Genomic DNA, 15,853 nt, shown 5'->3' with positions numbered 1-15,853 from the left:
GGGCCTGTCTCTCTATGCCATCTCATTGCCTGAAGTGCCCTCCCCCTGGGCCTGTCGCTCCACGCCATCTCATTGCCTGAAGTGCCCTCCCCCCGGGCCTGTCACTCTATGCCATCTCAATGCCTGAAGTGCCCTCCCCCGGGCCTGTCGCTCTATGCCATCTCAATGCCTGAAGTGCCCTCCCCCTGGGCCTGTCACTCTATGCCATCTCATTGCCTGAAGTGCCCTCCCCCTGGGCCTGTCGCTCCACGCCATCTCATTGCCTGAAGTGCCCTCCCCCCGGGCCTGTCACTCTATGCCATCTCAATGCCTGAAGTGCCCTCCCCCGGGCCTGTCGCTCCACCCCATCTCATTGCCTGAAGTGCCCTCCCCCTGGGCCTGTCGCTCCACGCCATCTCATCGCCTGAAGTGCCCTCCCCCGGGCCTGTCGCTCTATGCCATCTCATCGCCTGAAGTGCCCTCCCCCCGGGCCTGTCGCTCTATGCCATCTCATTGCCTGAAGTGCCCTCCCCCTGGGCCTGTCACTCTATGCCATCTCAATGCCTGAAGTGCCCTCCCCCTGGGCCTGTCGCTCCACCCCATCTCATCGCCTGAAGTGCCCTCCCCCGGGCCTGTCGCTCTATGCCATCTCATCGCCTGAAGTGCCCTCCCCCCGGGCCTGTCGCTCTATGCCATCTCATTGCCTGAAGTGCCCTCCCCCCGGGCCTGTCACTCTATGCCATCTCAATGCCTGAAGTGCCCTCCCCCTGGGCCTGTCGCTCCACCCCATCTCAATGCCTGAAGTGCCCTCCCCCGGGCCTGTCGCTCCACCCCATCTCATCGCCTGAAGTGCCCTCCCCCTGGGCCTGTCGCTCCACGCCATCTCATCGCCTGAAGTGCCCTCCCCCCGGGCCTGTTGCTCTATGCCATCTCAATGCCTGAAGTGCCCTCCCCCTGGGCCTGTCGCTCTATGCCATCTCATCGCCTGAAGTGCCCTCCCCCTGGGCCTGTCGCTCTATGCCATCTCAATGCCTGAAGTGCCCTCCCCCTGGGCCTGTCGCTCCACCCCATCTCATCGCCTGAAGTGCCCTCCCCCGGGCCTGTCGCTCCACCCCATCTCATCGCCTGAAGTGCCCTCCCCCGGGCCTGTCGCTCCACCCCATCTCATTGCCTGAAGTGCCCTCCCCCGGGCCTGTCGCTCCACCCCATCTCATTGCCTGAAGTGCCCTCCTCCGGGCCTGTCGCTCCACCCCATCTCATCGCCTGAAGTGCCCTCCCCCCGGGCCTGTCTCTCTATGCCATCTCATCGCCTGAAGTGCCCTCCCCCCGGGCCTGTCGCTCTATGCCATCTCATCGCCTAAAGTGCCCTCCCCCGGGCCTGTCGCTCCACCCCATCTCATCGCCTGAAGTGCCCTCCCCCGGGCCTGTCGCTCTATGCCATCTCATTGCCTGAAGTGCCCTCCCCCTGGGCCTGTCGCTCTATGCCATCTCATCGCCTGAAGTGTCCTCCCCCTGGGCCTGTCGCTCCACGCCATCTCATCGCCTGAAGTGCCCTCCCCCTGGGCCTGTCGCTGCATGCCATCTCATTGCCCGCAGTTCCCTCCCCCCCGGGCTTATAGCTCCACCTCATGTAATGCCTGCAGTTCCCTCTGCCCAGGCCTGTTGCTCCACCCCATTTTATTACCCGCAATGCCCTCCTCCCAGGCCTGTCTCAGCGCCAGCAGTTTCCTCAGCCGGCCTATTGCTCCATCCCATATAATGCCCGCAGTACCCTCTGCCCAGGCCTGTCGCTGAACCCCATCTCAGTGCCTGCAGTGCCCGCAGTCGGGCCTATCTCTCCACCCCATATAACGCCTGCAGTGCCCTCAGCCCAAGCCTGTTGCTCCACTTCATCTTATTATTTCTATAGCACCATTGATTCCATGGTGCTGTACATGAGAAGGGGTTACATACAAATACTTATTACCGCTGTGCCTTCCAACCTGGCCTGTCGCTTCATCCCATCTCATCGTCCGCAGTGCCCTCCGCCTGGGCCTGTCGCTCTACCCCATCTCATCATCCGCAATTCTCTCCGCCCGGGCCTGTTGCTCCACCCCATCTCATTGTTCGCAGTGCCCTCCGCCCGGGCCTGTCGCTCTACCCCATCTCATCATCCGCAGTTCCTTCTGCTCGGGCCTGTCGCCCTACCCCATCTCATCATCCACAATTACCTCCGCCCGGGCCTGTCCACCCTATCCCACCACTTTGCAGTGCCCTGGGCCTGTTGCTCCACACCATCTCATCACCTGGCAGGCACCTCCTGGCTGTGGTTCTTGTACCTCCATGGATGATGACATCTGGCGGTGGTTGTGAGGAGCGCACGGGGCAAGAGAGGGGCAGACTCCACAATCTATGATGAGATGGACAATGTTTGGTGTTTTCCCTGCAGATGACTTCATAATGGTCATTCACTGCGTCCATCCTCATCCTCGCCAGTCTATCATTGCTCCCATCCTCGCCCGTCTATCACTGTCGCCCATCCTTGCCCGCCTGTCACTGCGTCCATCCTCATCCTCGCCCGTCTATCACTGCGCTCAACCTCCCCCATCTATTATCACTGTCGCCCATCCTCTTCCTCTCCTGCCTATCAATGCGTCCATCCTCACCCGTCTATCACCCTCATCCATCCTCACCCGTCTATCACTCTCATCCATCCTCGCCCGTCTGTCACTGCGTCCATCCTCATCCTTGCCCGTCTATCACTGTCGCCCATCCTTGCCCGCCTATCACTGCACCCATCCTCCTCCTCCCTCATCACTGCGTCCATCCTCGCCCGCCTATCCCTGCGCCCATCCTCATCCTTGCCCGCCTATCACTGCGTCCATCCTCACCCGTCTATCACCGTCTCCTGTCCTTGCCCGCCTATCACTGCGTTCATTCTTATCCTCACCAGTCTGTCACTGTCTCCCATCCTCATCATTGCCCGGCTATCACTGCGTTCATCCTCACCTATATATCACTATCGCCCGTCCTTGCCCACCTATCACTGCGTCCATCCTCGTCCTCACCCGCCTATCACTGTCTCCCATCCTCATCCTCGCCCGTCTATCACTGCGCCCATCCTCATCCTCGCCCGCCTATCACTGCGCCCATCCTCATCCTCGCCCGCCTATCACTGCGTCCATCCTCATCCTCGCCCACCTATCACTGCGCTCATCCTCGCCCGTCTATCACTGCACCCATCCTCATCCTCGCCCATCTATCACTGCACCCATCCTCATCCTCGCCCGTCTATCACTGCGTCCATCCTCATCCTCGCCAGTCTATCACTGCGCCCATCCTCGCCAGTCTATCACTGCGCACATCCTCGCCCGTCTATCACTGTCGCCCATCCTTGCCCGCCTGTCACTGTCGCTCATCCTCGCCCGTCTATCACTGCGTCCATCCTCATCCTCGCCCGCCTATCACTGCGTCCATCCTCGCCCGTCTATCACCCTCATCCATCCTCATCCTCGCCCGCCTATCACTGCGTCCATCCTCATCCTCGCCCCCCCTATCACTGCGTCCATCCTCATCCTCGCCCGCCTATCACTGCGTCCATCCTCATCCTCGCCCGCCTATCACTGCGTCCATCCTCATCCTCGCCCGCCTATCACTGCGCCCATCCTCGCCCGTCTATAACTGTTGCCCATCCTTGCCCGCCTGTCACTGCGTCCATCCTCATCCTCACCCGTCTATCACTCTTATCCATCCTCGCCCGCCTTTCCCTGCGCCCATCCTCATCCTCCCCATCACTGCGTCCATACTCATCCTCACCCGTCTATCACTCTCATCCATCCTCGCCCGCCTATCACTGCGTCCATCCTCATCCTCGCCCGCCTGTCACTGCCTCCATCCTCATCCTTGCCCGTCTATCACTGTCGCCCATCCTTGCCCGCCTATCACTGCACCCATCCTCACCCATCTATCACTCTCATCCATCCTCGCCCGCCTATCCCTGCGCCCATCCTCATCCTCACCCGCCTATCACTGCGTCCATCCTCATCCTCACCCGTCTATCACTCTCATCCATCCTCGCCCGCCTTTCCCTGCGCCCATCCTCATCCTCCCCATCACTGCGTCCATACTCATCCTCACCCGTCTATCACTCTCATCCATCCTCGCCCGCCTATCACTGCGTCCTTCCTCATCCTCGCCCGCCTGTCACTGCCTCCATCCTCATCCTTGCCCGTCTATCACTGTCGCCCATCCTTGCCCGCCTATCACTGCGCCCATCCTCATCCTCCCCCATCACTGCGTCCATCCTCACCCATCTATCACTCTCATCCATCCTCGCCCGCCTATCCCTGCGCCCATCCTCCTCCTCACCCGCCTATCACTGCGTCCATCCTCACCCGTCTATCACCGGCTCCTGTCCTTGCCCGCCTATCACTGCGTCCATTTTTATCCTCACCAGTCTGTCACTGTCTCCCATCCTCATCCTTGCCCGGCTATGACTGCGTCCATCCTCATCCTCACCAGTCTCACTCGCCCGTCCTTACTCACCTATCACTGCGCCCATCATCCTCCTTGCCCGCCTATCACTGCGTCCATTCCCATCCTCACCCGTCTATCACTGTCGCTCGTCTTTGCCTGCCTATCACTGCCCCCATCCTCATCCTTGCCCGGCTATCACTGCGTCCATCCTCATCCTCACCAGTCTCACTCGCCCGTCCTTACCCACCTATCACTGCGCCCATCATCCTCCTTGCCCGCCTATCACTGCGTCCATTCCCATCCTCACCCGTCTATCACTGTCGCTCGTCTTTGCCTGCCTATCACTGCCCCCATCCTCATCCTTGCCCGCCTATCTCTGCGTCCATCCTCATCCTCGCCCGCCTATCACTGCGCTCATCCTCATCCTTGCCCGCCTATCACTGCGTCCATCCTCATCCTCCCCCATCGCTGCGTCCATCCTCATCCTCACCCGTCTATCACTCTCATCCATCCTCTCCCCCATCGCTGCGTCCATCCTCATCCTCACCCGTCTATCACTCTCATCCATCCTCTCCCCCATCGCTGCGTCCATCCTCATCCTCACCCGTCTATCACTCTCATCCATCCTCGCCCGCCTATCACTGCGTCCATCCTCATCCTCGCCCGCTTATCGCTGCGCTCATCCTCGCCCACCTATCGCTGCGCCCATCCTCGCCCGCCTATCGCTGCGCCCATCCTCGCCCGCCTATCGCTGCGCCCATCCTCGCCCGCCTATCGCTGCGCCCATCCTCGCCCGCCTATCGCTGCGCCCATCCTCGCCCGCCTATCGCTGCGCCCATCCTCGCCCGCCTATCGCTGCGCCCATCCTCGCCCGCCTATCGCTGCGCCCATCCTCGCCCGCCTATCGCTGCGCCCATCCTCGCCCGCCTATCGCTGCGCCCATCCTCGCCCGCCTATCGCTGCGCCCATCCTCATCCTTACCCACCTATCACTGCGCCCATCCTCACCCGTCTATCACTGTCTCCTGTCCTCGCCCGCCTACCACTGCGCCCATCCTCATCCTCGCCCGTCTACCACTATGCCTATTCTCATCCTCGCCCGCCTATCACTGCGTCCATCCTCATCCTTGCCCACCTATCACTGCGTCCATATCCTCATCCTTGCCCGCCTATCGCTGTCTCCCATCCTCGCCCGCCTATCGCTGTCTCCCATCCTCGCCCGCCTATCACTGTCTCCCATCCTCGCCCGCCTATCGCTGTCTCCCATCCTCGCCCGCCTATCGCTGTCTCCCATCCTCGCCCGCCTATCGCTGTCTCCCATCCTCGCCCGCCTATCGCTGTCTCCCATCCTCGCCCGCCTATCGCTGTCTCCCATCCTCGCCCGCCTATCGCTGTCTCCCATCCTCGCCCGCCTATCGCTGTCTCCCATCCTCGCCCGCCTATCGCTGTCTCCCATCCTCGCCCGCCTATCGCTGTCTCCCATCCTCGCCCGCCTATCGCTGTCTCCCATCCTCGCCCTCCTATCGCTGTCTCCCATCCTCGCCCGCCTATCGCTGTCTCCCATCCTCGCCCGCCTATCGCTGTCTCCCATCCTCGCCCGCCTATCGCTGTCTCCCATCCTCGCCCGCCTATCGCTGTCTCCCATCCTCGCCCGCCTATCGCTGTCTCCCATCCTCGCCCGCCTATCGCTGTCTCCCATCCTCGCCCGCCTATCGCTGTCTCCCATCCTCGCCCGCCTATCGCTGTCTCCCATCCTCGCCCGCCTATCGCTGTCTCCCATCCTCGCCCGCCTATCGCTGTCTCCCATCCTCGCCCGCCTATCGCTGTCTCCCATCCTCGCCCGCCTATCGCTGTCTCCCATCCTCGCCCGCCTATCGCTGTCTCCCATCCTCGCCCGCCTATCGCTGTCTCCCATTCTCGCCCGCCTATCGCTGTCTCCCATCCTCATCCTTGCCCGCCTATCACTGCGCTCATTCTCATCCTTGCCCGTCCCTTGTTGCTTCGCCCCGTCTTTATTCTCGCCGTGTCACCCACCTTCTCTGTGTCCCAGGGACCCGACTACAGGTTGTACAAGAGCGAGCCCGAGCTGACCACGGTGGCCGAGGTGGATGAGTCCAATGGTGACGAGAAGGCGGAGGTGTTGCGGGACATGGAGGCTGCGGCGAATAAAGGTTTCCGCCTGTCCTGTGATTGTGCAGTGTCTGGTGCAGCCACTGTGGGGCGCTACTAACCTCCTGTTCTACAGGTTCACACTTTCCGGTGGGAGTTGTTCCCCCAAGGACAAGATCTCCCCCTCTGGAGTCCAGCACCATCGCCTCCTACGTCACATTGCGCAAGAGCAAGAAGCCGGACAGCAAATCGGTCAGTATGTCAGCAGGGGCCCAGTGTAAGCCAAGGGCCCCATGTAAGCCAGGAGCCACCAAGAGCAAGGGCCCAGTGTAAGCCAGGAGCCACCAAGAACAAGGGCCCAGTGTAAGCCAGGAGCCACCAAGAGCAGGGGCCCAGTGTAAGCCAGGAGCCACCAAGAGCAAGGGCCCAGTGTAAGCCAAGAGCCACCAAGAGCAGGGGCCCAGTGTAAGCCAGGAGCCACCAAGAGCAGGGGCCCAGTGTAAGCCAGGAGCCACCAAGAGCAGGGGCCCAGTGTAAGCCAGGAGCCACCAAGAGCAGGGGCCCAGTGTAAGCCAGGAGCCACCAAGAGCAGGGGCCCAGTGTAAGCCAGGAGCCACCAAGAGCAGGGGCCCAGTGTATGCCAGGAGCCACCAAAAGCAGGGGCCCAGTGTATGCCAGGAGCCACCAAAAGCAGGGGCCCAGTGTAAGCCAGGAGCCACCAAGAGCAGGGACCCAGTGTAAGCCAGGGGCCCTGTGTAAACCAGGAGCCACCAAAAGCAGGGGCCCAGTGTAAGCCAGGGGCCACCAAAAGCAGGGAGCACAGTATGAGTCAGAAGCCACCAAGAGCAGGGAGCCCAGTGTTAGCCAGGAGCCACCAAGAGCAGGGAGCACAGTATGAGTCAGAAGCCACCAAGAGCAGGGAGCCCAGTGTAAGCCAGGGGCCACCAAGAGCAGGGAGCCCAGTGTTAGCCAGGAGCCACCAAGAGCAGGGAGCCCAGTGTTAGCCAGGGGCCACCAAGAGCAGGGAGCACAGTATGAGTCAGAAGCCACCAAGAGCAGGGAGCCCAGTGTAAGCCAGGGGCCACCAAGAGCAGGGAGCCCAGGGTTAGCCAGGAGCCACCAAGAGCAGGGAGCCCAGTGTAAGCCAGGGCCCACCAAGAGCAGGGAGCCCAGTGTTAGCCAGGAGCCACCAAGAGCAGGGACCCAGTGTAAGCCAGGGGCCCTGTGTAAACCAGGAGCCACCAAGAGCAGGGGCCCTGTGTAAACCAGGAGCCACCAAGAGCAGGGGCCCAGTGTAAGCCAAGGGGCCCTGTGTAAACCAGGAGCCACCAAGAGCAGGGGCCCAGTGTAAGCCAGGGGCCACCAAGAGCAGGGAGCACAGTATGAGTCAGAAGCCACCAAGAGCAGGGAGCCCAGTGTTAACCAGGGGTGACCAAGAGCAGAGGGCCTGGGATGAGCCAGGGGCCACCAAGAGCAGAGGGCTCAATGCGAGTCAGGGGCCACCAAGAGCATGGGGCGGGCTTGGTGTGAGCCAGGAGCTACCAAGAGCAGGGAGCCCAGGGTGAGCCAGGGGCCACCAAGACCAGGGGCCGGTGTAAGTCAGGAGCCACCAAGAGCAGGGGGCCCGGTGTGAGCCCAAGAGCAGGGGGCCAGGGGCCATCAATAGCAGGGGGCCCGGTGTAAGCCAAGGGCCACCAAGAGTAGGGAAACTGGTGTGAGTCCGGAGCAACCAAAGCAGGGAGCCCGGTGTGAGTCGGGCCAAGTACAAGGTAAAGAACAGGGGGGCCCAAATATGAGCCAAGTGCCAAGTTTGGGGTCAAGAGCAGGGGTTCCCAGTGTGAGCCAGGTCAAGAGTAAAAAGCAGGGTTAGGGTCCATGAGCCGCGAGCCGGGGATCTGGTCTGAGTTTTGGCTGGAACTGCGCCTCCTCCAGATAGGGTTGTATATTTTTTAGTTCCTGGATCTATGTCAGTCCCATTAACCCCTTGACTTCCTCTTTCTGGGAGTCAGGAGCGGCCACGCAGTGCGGTGGAACATCTCTGCATCATGGAGAGCCCACGACCACGGATGACTGTGGAGGAGCAGCTGGAGAGGATGCGCAGACATCAGGCAGCTTGTCTGAAGGAGAAGAAGCGTGGGTTCAGTTTCCTGGGGTCCACTGAACAATCCCCCTCACGAAGTCCATCCTTCTCCAGAGAAAACTCCATAAAACTGATGCAGGTAATGGGGGGGTAAATCATCATCCAGTACCCGCACACTGCTGCCTGCAGCCGCCAGATAAAACAGCTCTGCTATTCCTGCTCCAGAAGAAGGAGGAAAAACCCTCTAGTGATAACAGAGATGCCGAAAACATACACGAACAGGGTACTGACCCACCAGCCCCAGACATCACTAAACTCAGGGGGTCCACCTGCCTGCCGGGGTCTCCAGCAACCAGTGATAAAGAGGTAAGCACAAACTGGAGGGGTAAGGGGCGAGCAGTCAGTGGAAGGGGCGAGCAGTGAGTTATAGGAGGGGCAAGGGGCGAGCAGTGAGTTATAGAAGGGGCGAGCAGTCAGTGGAAGGGGCGAGCAGTCAGTGGAAGGGGCGAGCAGTGAGTTATAGGAGGGGCGAGCAGTCAGTGGAAGGGTGAGCAGTGAGTTATAGGAGGGGCAAGGGGCGAGCAGTGAGTTACAGGAGGGGCGAGCAGTCAGTGGAAGGGGCGAGCAGTGAGTTATAGGAGGGGCAAGGGGCGAGCAGTGAGTTACAGGAGGGGCGAGCAGTCAGTGGAAGGGGCGAGCAGTGAGTTATAGGAGGGGCGAGCAGTGAGTTATAGGAGGGGCGAGCAGTGAGTAATAGGAGGGACGAGCAGTGAGTAATAGGAGGGACGAGCAGTGAGTAATAGGAGGGACGAGCAGTGAGTTATAGGAGGGATGAGCAGTGAGTTATAGGAGGGACGAGCAGTGAGTTATAGGAGGGACGAGCAGTGAGTTATAGGAGGGGCGAGCAGTGAGTTGTAGGGGGGCGAGCAGTGAGTTATAGGAGGGGCGAGCAGTGAGTTATAGGAGGGGCGAGCAGTGAGTTATAGGAGGGGCGAGCAGTGAGTTATAGGAGGGGCGAGCAGTGAGTTATAGGAGGGGCGAGCAGTGAGTTGTAGGAGGGGCGAGCAGTGAGTTGTAGGAGGGGCGAGCAGTGAGTTGTGGGAGGGGCGAGCAGTGAGTTGTGGGAGGGACGAGCAGTGAGTTGTGGGAGGGACGAGCAGTGAGTTGTGGGAGGGGCGAGCAGTGAGTTGTAGGAGGGGCGAGCAGTGAGTTGTAGGAGGGGCGAGCAGTGAGTTGTAGGAGGGGCGAGCAGTGAGTTGTAGGAGGGGCGAGCATTGAGTTGTAGGAGGGGCGAGCAGTGAGTTGTAGGAGGGGCGAGCAGTGAGTTGTAGGAGGGGCGAGCAGTGAGTTGTAGGAGGGGCGAGCAGTGAGTTGTAGGAGGGGCGAGCAGTGAGTTACGGGAGGGACGAGCAGTGAGTTACGGGAGGGGCGAGCAGTGAGTTACGGGAGGGGCGAGCAGTGAGTTACGGGAGGGGCGAGCAGTGAGTTACGGGAGGGGCGAGCAGTGAGTTACGGGAGGGGCGAGCAGTGAGTTACGGGAGGGGCGAGCAGTGAGTTACGGGAGGGGCGAGCAGTGAGTTACGGGAGGGGCGAGCAGTGAGTTACGGGAGGGGCGAGCAGTGAGTTACGGGAGGGGCGAGCAGTGAGTTACGGGAGGGACGAGCAGTGAGTTACGGGAGGGACGAGCAGTGAGTTACGGGAGGGACGAGCAGTGAGTTACGGGAGGGACGAGCAGTGAGTTACGGGAGGGACGAGCAGTGAGTTACGGGAGGGACGAGCAGTGAGTTACGGGAGGGGCGAGCAGTGAGTTACGGGAGGGGCGAGCAGTGAGTTACGGGAGGGGCGAGCAGTGAGTTACGGGAGGGGCGAGCAGTGAGTTACGGGAGGGGCGAGCAGTCGGTGGGAGGGGCGAGTAGTGAGTTACAGGAGGGACGAGCAGTCGGTGGGAGGGGCGAGCAGTGAGTTGTAGGAGTGGCAAGCAGTGAGTTATAGGAGGGGCGAGCAGTCGGTGGTGGGAGGGGCTAGCAGTGAGTTATAGGAGGGGCGAGCAGTCGGTGGTGGGAGGGGCGAGCAGTGAGTTATAGGAGGGGCGAGCAGTCGGTGGTGGGAGGGGCGAGCAGTGAGTTATAGGAGGGGCGAGCAGTCGGTGGTGGGAGGGGCGAGCAGTGAGTTATAGGAGGGGCGAGGAGTCGGTGGTGGGAGGGGCGAGCAGTCGGTGGTGGGAGGGGCGAGCAGTCGGTGGTGGGAGGGGCGAGCAGTCGGTGGTGGGAGGGGCGAGCAGTGGGTGGTGGGAGGGGCAAGCAGTGAGTTATAGGAGGGGCGAGCAGTGGGTGGTGGGAGGGGAGAGCAGTGAGTTACAGGAGGGGCGAGCAGTCGGTGGTGGGAGGGGCGAGCAGTGAGTTACAGGAGGGGCGAGCAGTCGGTGGTGGGAGGGGTGAGCAGTCGGTGGTGGGAGGGGTGAGCAGTGAGTTATAGGAGGGGCGAGCAGTCGGTGGTGGGAGGGGCGAGCAGTGAGTTATAGGAGGGGCGAGCAGTCGGTGGTGGGAGGGGCGAGCAGTAAGTTATAGGAGGGGCGAGCAGTGAGTTATAGGAGGGGCGAGCAGTCGGTGGTGGGAGGGGCGAGCAGTAAGTTATAGGAGGGGCGAGCAGTCGGTGGTGGGAGGGGTGAGCAGTCGGTGGTGGGAGGGGTGAGCAGTCGGTGGTGGGAGGGGCAGCGTATTCAATATTAATACAATATTTGTAATTAATGGCAGCTCAGCAGGGTGCAGTTAGGAAAAGAGGGTGACTAGTGGCCGCCATGCTCTACACTTCTTGTCCTTTTTGTGCAGGTAGGACATTCCATCCCTACCGAGAGGTCACCTGCACATGAAGCCAAAGATGACAGAGCGGAAGACCCAGCGCCAGAGACGCGCACAAACTGGTGAGTACTGAGCTGAACGCGACTCCACAATATGGCATCACATGGGTGGAGCAGAGAGCAGAGCCCCGCTCACAGACTCCGGACCCCTGAGTAATGGGGGCTCTTGTTCTCAGTTTACAGGTTCTGTCCTCAGTCCCAAAACTGAAGGCTGAGAGCGGAGAAAGTGCGGTCCGGGAGGCGGAGCGCAGCGGCATCCTCTTCTCCTACGACTTCTCTGCGGATACTCTGAGGAGACAGACGACGTTGGATGGTAGGAGGACATGTGACAGTCCGGCTCCGGCAGCTGGATCACTATTTAGCGGATCTCTCGTCTTTCAGGTGGAAACATTCCTTCCCTCTCTGAAGCCCAGGTGATGCCGGCAGCCCCAGCGCAGCTGACAGAAGGCTCGCACTTCATGTGTGTGTAGCTGGCACCGAGGCTTCTCTGGTAAGTGTCCCGATTCCTCAGCTCCACCCATCCGATGACAGCACAGCTGTGCAGGGGTGGAGTCTATTGTGGTTCCCCAGATTCATAAGCTCCACCCTTGTGATGACATCACAGCTGTGCAGGGGCGGAGTATTCTGTCGTTCCCCAGATTCATCAGCTCCACCCATCCGATGACATCACAGCTGTTCGGGGCGGAGTATTCTGTGGTTCCCCAGATTCATAAGCTCCACCCATCCGATGACATCACAGCTGGGCGGAGTCTTCTGTGATTCTGCTGCTGCCCTCTGTCCTCTGCTGCAGCCCTCGGTTTTCTGTCCTCTGCTGCAGCCCTCTGTCCTCCTCAGTTCTCTGCTGCAGCCCTCTGTCCTCAGTTCTCTGCTGCAGCTCTCTGTCCTCGGACCTCTGCTGCAGCTCTCTGTCCTCGGACCTCTGCTGCAGGCCTCGGTCCTCTGCTGCAGCACTCTGTCCTCGGTCCTCTGCTGCAGGCCTCGGTTCTGAGTCCTCTGCTGCAGCCCTCTGTCCTCAGTGTTACGAGCTCATTTTCTCCTTCACCTTTGATGTCCGATGAACTCCCTCTGCTGGTGAAAGGAGGTAGTGAAATTGATTTGGATGGGAAAAACCTGTCATCTGAACAGGTGGAGTGTGATTGGACATCCGGAGTCTCTGAGTGGATATAAGGCCGCCGACGCCCTGCTGGGTTGCTGGTGATCCTCTCTGCTCTGAGCTCTGGCCTCCAGTTTAGTCCTGTCTACTAAAGCTAAGTTTTTGCTCTGCTATTGTTCCATGAGATTTTGTCTGGTTTACTTAGTGTTTGTGTTCAGCCAGCTCTGGTTGGGACTGGCTGAACTCCATTTTTGTCTCTGATCAGTTGATCTCTTTGCTCTGTTTTCAGAATATACCTGAGTGCTGATATAGTGATTTTGAAGTCTAGTGACTTCAGGGCCTTGTCTATCAGACGTGTTGGACATTATTTTTTGGCAGGGTTTTTGCGTGATTGCAGACAGTTGCTTTTCTTTCCTGTCCTATCTAGTTAGTGAGGGCCCCATCGTTTGCTCAGCCTGTCTTTCTGTCTGTGTTTTCATCTGTTTTCACCGTCAATACATGTTGGGGGCTGTCTATTGCTTTGGGGCAGTTTAGATTTCCCCTTTCTTTCTTTAGGCTATTTAGTTCTCCAGCTGTGAACGAGGTGTCTAGGACCACCGTAGGAACCCCCCACGGCTACTGCTAGTTGTTGTGAATAGGTTCAGGGGTGTGCAATCCGCTAGCTACCAACCTCTCCGGTTTTCTGGACTTAGCTTGTATTTTTGTTTTTTCCTCCTCCAGTGACTCATTCATAACACCTCAGTAAATTGCTGCAGCCTTCTATCCTCAGACCTTGCTGCAGCCCCCGGTTCTCGGTCCGCTGCTGCAGCCTTCTGTCCTCTGCTGCAGCCCTCTGTCCTTGGTCCGCTGCTGCAGCCCTCTGTCCTCTACTGCAGCCCTCTTCTCTGTCCTTATTCCTCTGCTGCAGCCCTCGGTTCTCAGTCCTCTGCTGCAGCCCTCTGTCCTCAGTCCACTGCTGCAGCCCTCGGTTCTTGGTCCTCTGCTGCAGCCCTCTGTCCTCTGCTGCAGCCCTCGGTTCTCAGTCCTCTGCTGCAGCCCTCTGTCCTCAGTCCACTGCTGCAGCCCTCTGTCCTCTGGTGCAGCCCTCTGTCCTCTGGTGCAGCCCTCTGTCCTCTGGTGCAGCCCTCTGTCCTCTGGTGCAGCCCTCTGTCCTCAGTCCACTGCTGCAGCCCTGGGTCCACTGCTGCGGCCCTCTGTCCTCATTCCTCTGCTGCAGCCCTCTGTCCTCTGCTTGCTGTCAGTGTATAACGCTGCTCTGTGCACAGCTGAGGGTTTGCTGCCATTGTTAGGTGTGGGGTTGGAAGTTTCTGTGTGCACGGATACACAGTAACAAGCCCTTGGCTGACAGTGGTGCAGCCTCGCAGCGTGCTTTCCGGTGGTGCTCTCGTTTCTGACCTGTTTTCTCTCTCGCAGGTCGGAGGACGATCGTTACTGTACAGTTTATAACCAAATCTGGATCGGCGCCCCCGTGTGACTCCCGCTTGCTGCTACATTCTTCTTGCACATGAAGAGGCAGAGTGGAGGAGGTCCGCACACCCTCGCTCCTCTCCTCTACGCTCGCCCTCACCGCCGCCATGTCTGCTGCCATTCTTCCAGGGGCGTCCAGCAATAACGAGCTGTAAAAATGTAATTATGTTCATTGTACATGAGACGCCCGGACCCCCGCCTTTTATAGCAAATAAACGTCAGCGTTGTTTTCCCCGACTGCCTGGTCTGTGAGGGGGCAGGAAGGTGGTGGGGCCGCCTCCCAAGGTGCGGGGGGACGAGGCGGAGGGGGCCGCCTCACAAGAAGAGAATATTGGTAAGCGCTGCCCTGAAGCCACACAGATGACTCAATGTGGCTGATGTGACATCCTGCCTTGATGCGTTCCCTCAGCAGCAGTGGAGCACACAGCCGAGCAGTCACCTGTCATTCAGGAGATGCCGCTACCCCCCTTCCCGCAGGAGGCAAGGGAGCACTAAGGACGGGAGAACCCTCTTCTGATTGGTGGTACTCCCTCCCTCCATTACTCGCCTGTTTATAGTCCCACCTGTCTCCTCCGGCCGGCCACGTAAGGGACAGTCAGTGTGCGCTGGTGATGTCTAGTCCAACACGGACTTGGAGAGTGGCGAAGTTCTCCAATGCAGAGCAAAGACCCCCAATGTGGCTCTGGTTCCCCCGGCTCACGGCTCTGGCCCATGGCTCGGTTCCCCTCCGGCACACGGCTCTGGTCCCCCCGGCTCAGGTCCCTCCAGCTCCTCCTCTAGCACACGGCTCTGGTTCTGCCTCAGGCTCCTCTAGCACACGGCTCTGATGCCCCCCACCCCGGCTCCTCTGGCACGCGGCTCTGGTCCCCCCGGCTCCTCTGGCACACGGCTCTGGCCCCTCCTCCGGCTCCGGTCCCTCCTCTGGCACGCGGCTCTGGTCCCCCCTGCTCCTCCTCTGGCACGCGGCTCTGGTCCCCCCCGGCTCCTCTGGCACGCGGCTCTGGTCCCCCCCGGCTCCTCTGGCACGCGGCTCTGGTCCCCCCGGCCCCTCCTCTGGCACGCGGCTCTTTTCCCCCAGCTCATGGCTCTGGTCCCCCCCCCGACTGCTGGCACGCGGCTCTGGTCCCCCCCGGCTCCTCTGGCACGCGGCTCTGGTCCCCCGGCTCCTCTGGTCCCCCCCGGCTCCTCCTCTGGCACGCGGCTCTGGTCCCCCCCGGCTCCTCCTCTGGCACGCGGCTCTGGTCCCCCCCGGCTCCTCCTCTGGCACGCGGCTCTGGTCCCCCCCCCGGCTCCTCCTCTGGCACGCGGCTCTGGTCCCCCCCCCCCGGCTCCTCCTCTGGCACGCGGCTCTGGTCCCTCCCCCCGGCTCCTCCTCTGGCACGCGGCTCTGGTCCCCCCCGGCTCCTCCTCTGGCACGCGGCTCTGGTCCCTCCCGGCTCCTCCGGCACGCGGCTCTGGTCCACAGCTCTGGTCCCCCGGCTCCTCCTCTGGCACGCGGCTCTGGTCCCTCCCGGCTCCTCTGGCACGCGGCTCTGGTCCCTCCCGGCTCCTCTGGCACGCGGCTCTGGTCTCCCCCTGGCTCCTCCACTGGCACACAGTTCTGGTCCCTCCCAGCTCCTCCTCTGGCACACAGCTCTGGTCTCCTCTGGCACACAGCTCTGGTCCCTCCCGGCTCCTCCGGCACGCGGCTCTGGTCCACAGCTCTGGTCCCTCCCGGCACGCGGCTCTGGTCCACAGCTCTGGTCCCCCGGCTCCTCCTCTGGCACGCAGCTCTGGACCCTCCCGGCTCCTCCGGCACGCGGCTCTAGTCTCCC

At 60.9% G+C, this 15,853-nt stretch overlaps 2 protein-coding genes across 10 annotated transcripts in view; both read left to right on the top strand.

Moving 5' to 3' along the window:
* The window catches only part of PLEKHA5 (pleckstrin homology domain containing A5), a 113,724-nt gene extending 99,453 nt beyond the window's left edge, over positions 1–14,271 (top strand). For 7 of the 9 annotated variants that reach the window (XM_073562354.1, XM_073562360.1, XM_073562358.1 and 4 more), the window contains 8 exons: positions 6,484–6,604; positions 6,679–6,794; positions 8,552–8,761; positions 8,848–8,988; positions 11,451–11,542; positions 11,656–11,792; positions 11,861–11,969; positions 13,986–14,271. In XM_073562354.1, the coding sequence (XP_073418455.1) occupies positions 6,484–6,604; positions 6,679–6,794; positions 8,552–8,761; positions 8,848–8,988; positions 11,451–11,542; positions 11,656–11,792; positions 11,861–11,949 (906 nt within the window). In that variant the 3' untranslated portion in view covers positions 11,950–11,969; positions 13,986–14,271. Of the gene's footprint in view, positions 1–6,483; positions 6,605–6,678; positions 6,795–8,551; positions 8,762–8,847; positions 8,989–11,450; positions 11,543–11,655; positions 11,793–11,860; positions 11,970–13,985 lie in introns of those variants that run through there. The other 2 variants (XM_073562355.1, XR_012227263.1) reach the window with 2 other exon arrangements.
* Positions 1,108–4,570, top strand: LOC141075031 (uncharacterized). The gene is made up of 2 exons (XM_073562367.1): positions 1,108–3,095; positions 3,128–4,570. Exons 1-2 carry the CDS (start codon positions 2,371–2,373, stop codon positions 4,452–4,454), a joined length of 2,052 nt encoding a protein of 683 aa, XP_073418468.1. The 5' UTR covers positions 1,108–2,370; the 3' UTR covers positions 4,455–4,570.
* Positions 14,272–15,853: the final 1,582 nt, after the last annotated feature.

Source organism: Dendrobates tinctorius, unplaced genomic scaffold (assembly GCF_039654945.1).
Source record: "Dendrobates tinctorius isolate UK_male_01 unplaced genomic scaffold, ASM3965494v1 ptg000348l, whole genome shotgun sequence".
NCBI classification, from domain to species: domain Eukaryota; kingdom Metazoa; phylum Chordata; class Amphibia; order Anura; family Dendrobatidae; genus Dendrobates; species Dendrobates tinctorius.
This window is presented reverse-complemented; position numbering and strand designations above follow the sequence as displayed.

Excerpts from the sequence above, each read along its gene's own strand:
- LOC141075031 (XM_073562367.1), top strand. The coding sequence starts at position 2,371 with ATGATGAGATGGACAATGTTTGGTGTTTTCCCTGCAGATGACTTCATA. Across the intron at positions 3,096-3,127 it reads CCATCCTCATCCTCGCCCGC|CTATCACTGCGTCCATCCTC; the intron begins CTATCACTGCGC and ends ATCCTCGCCCGC.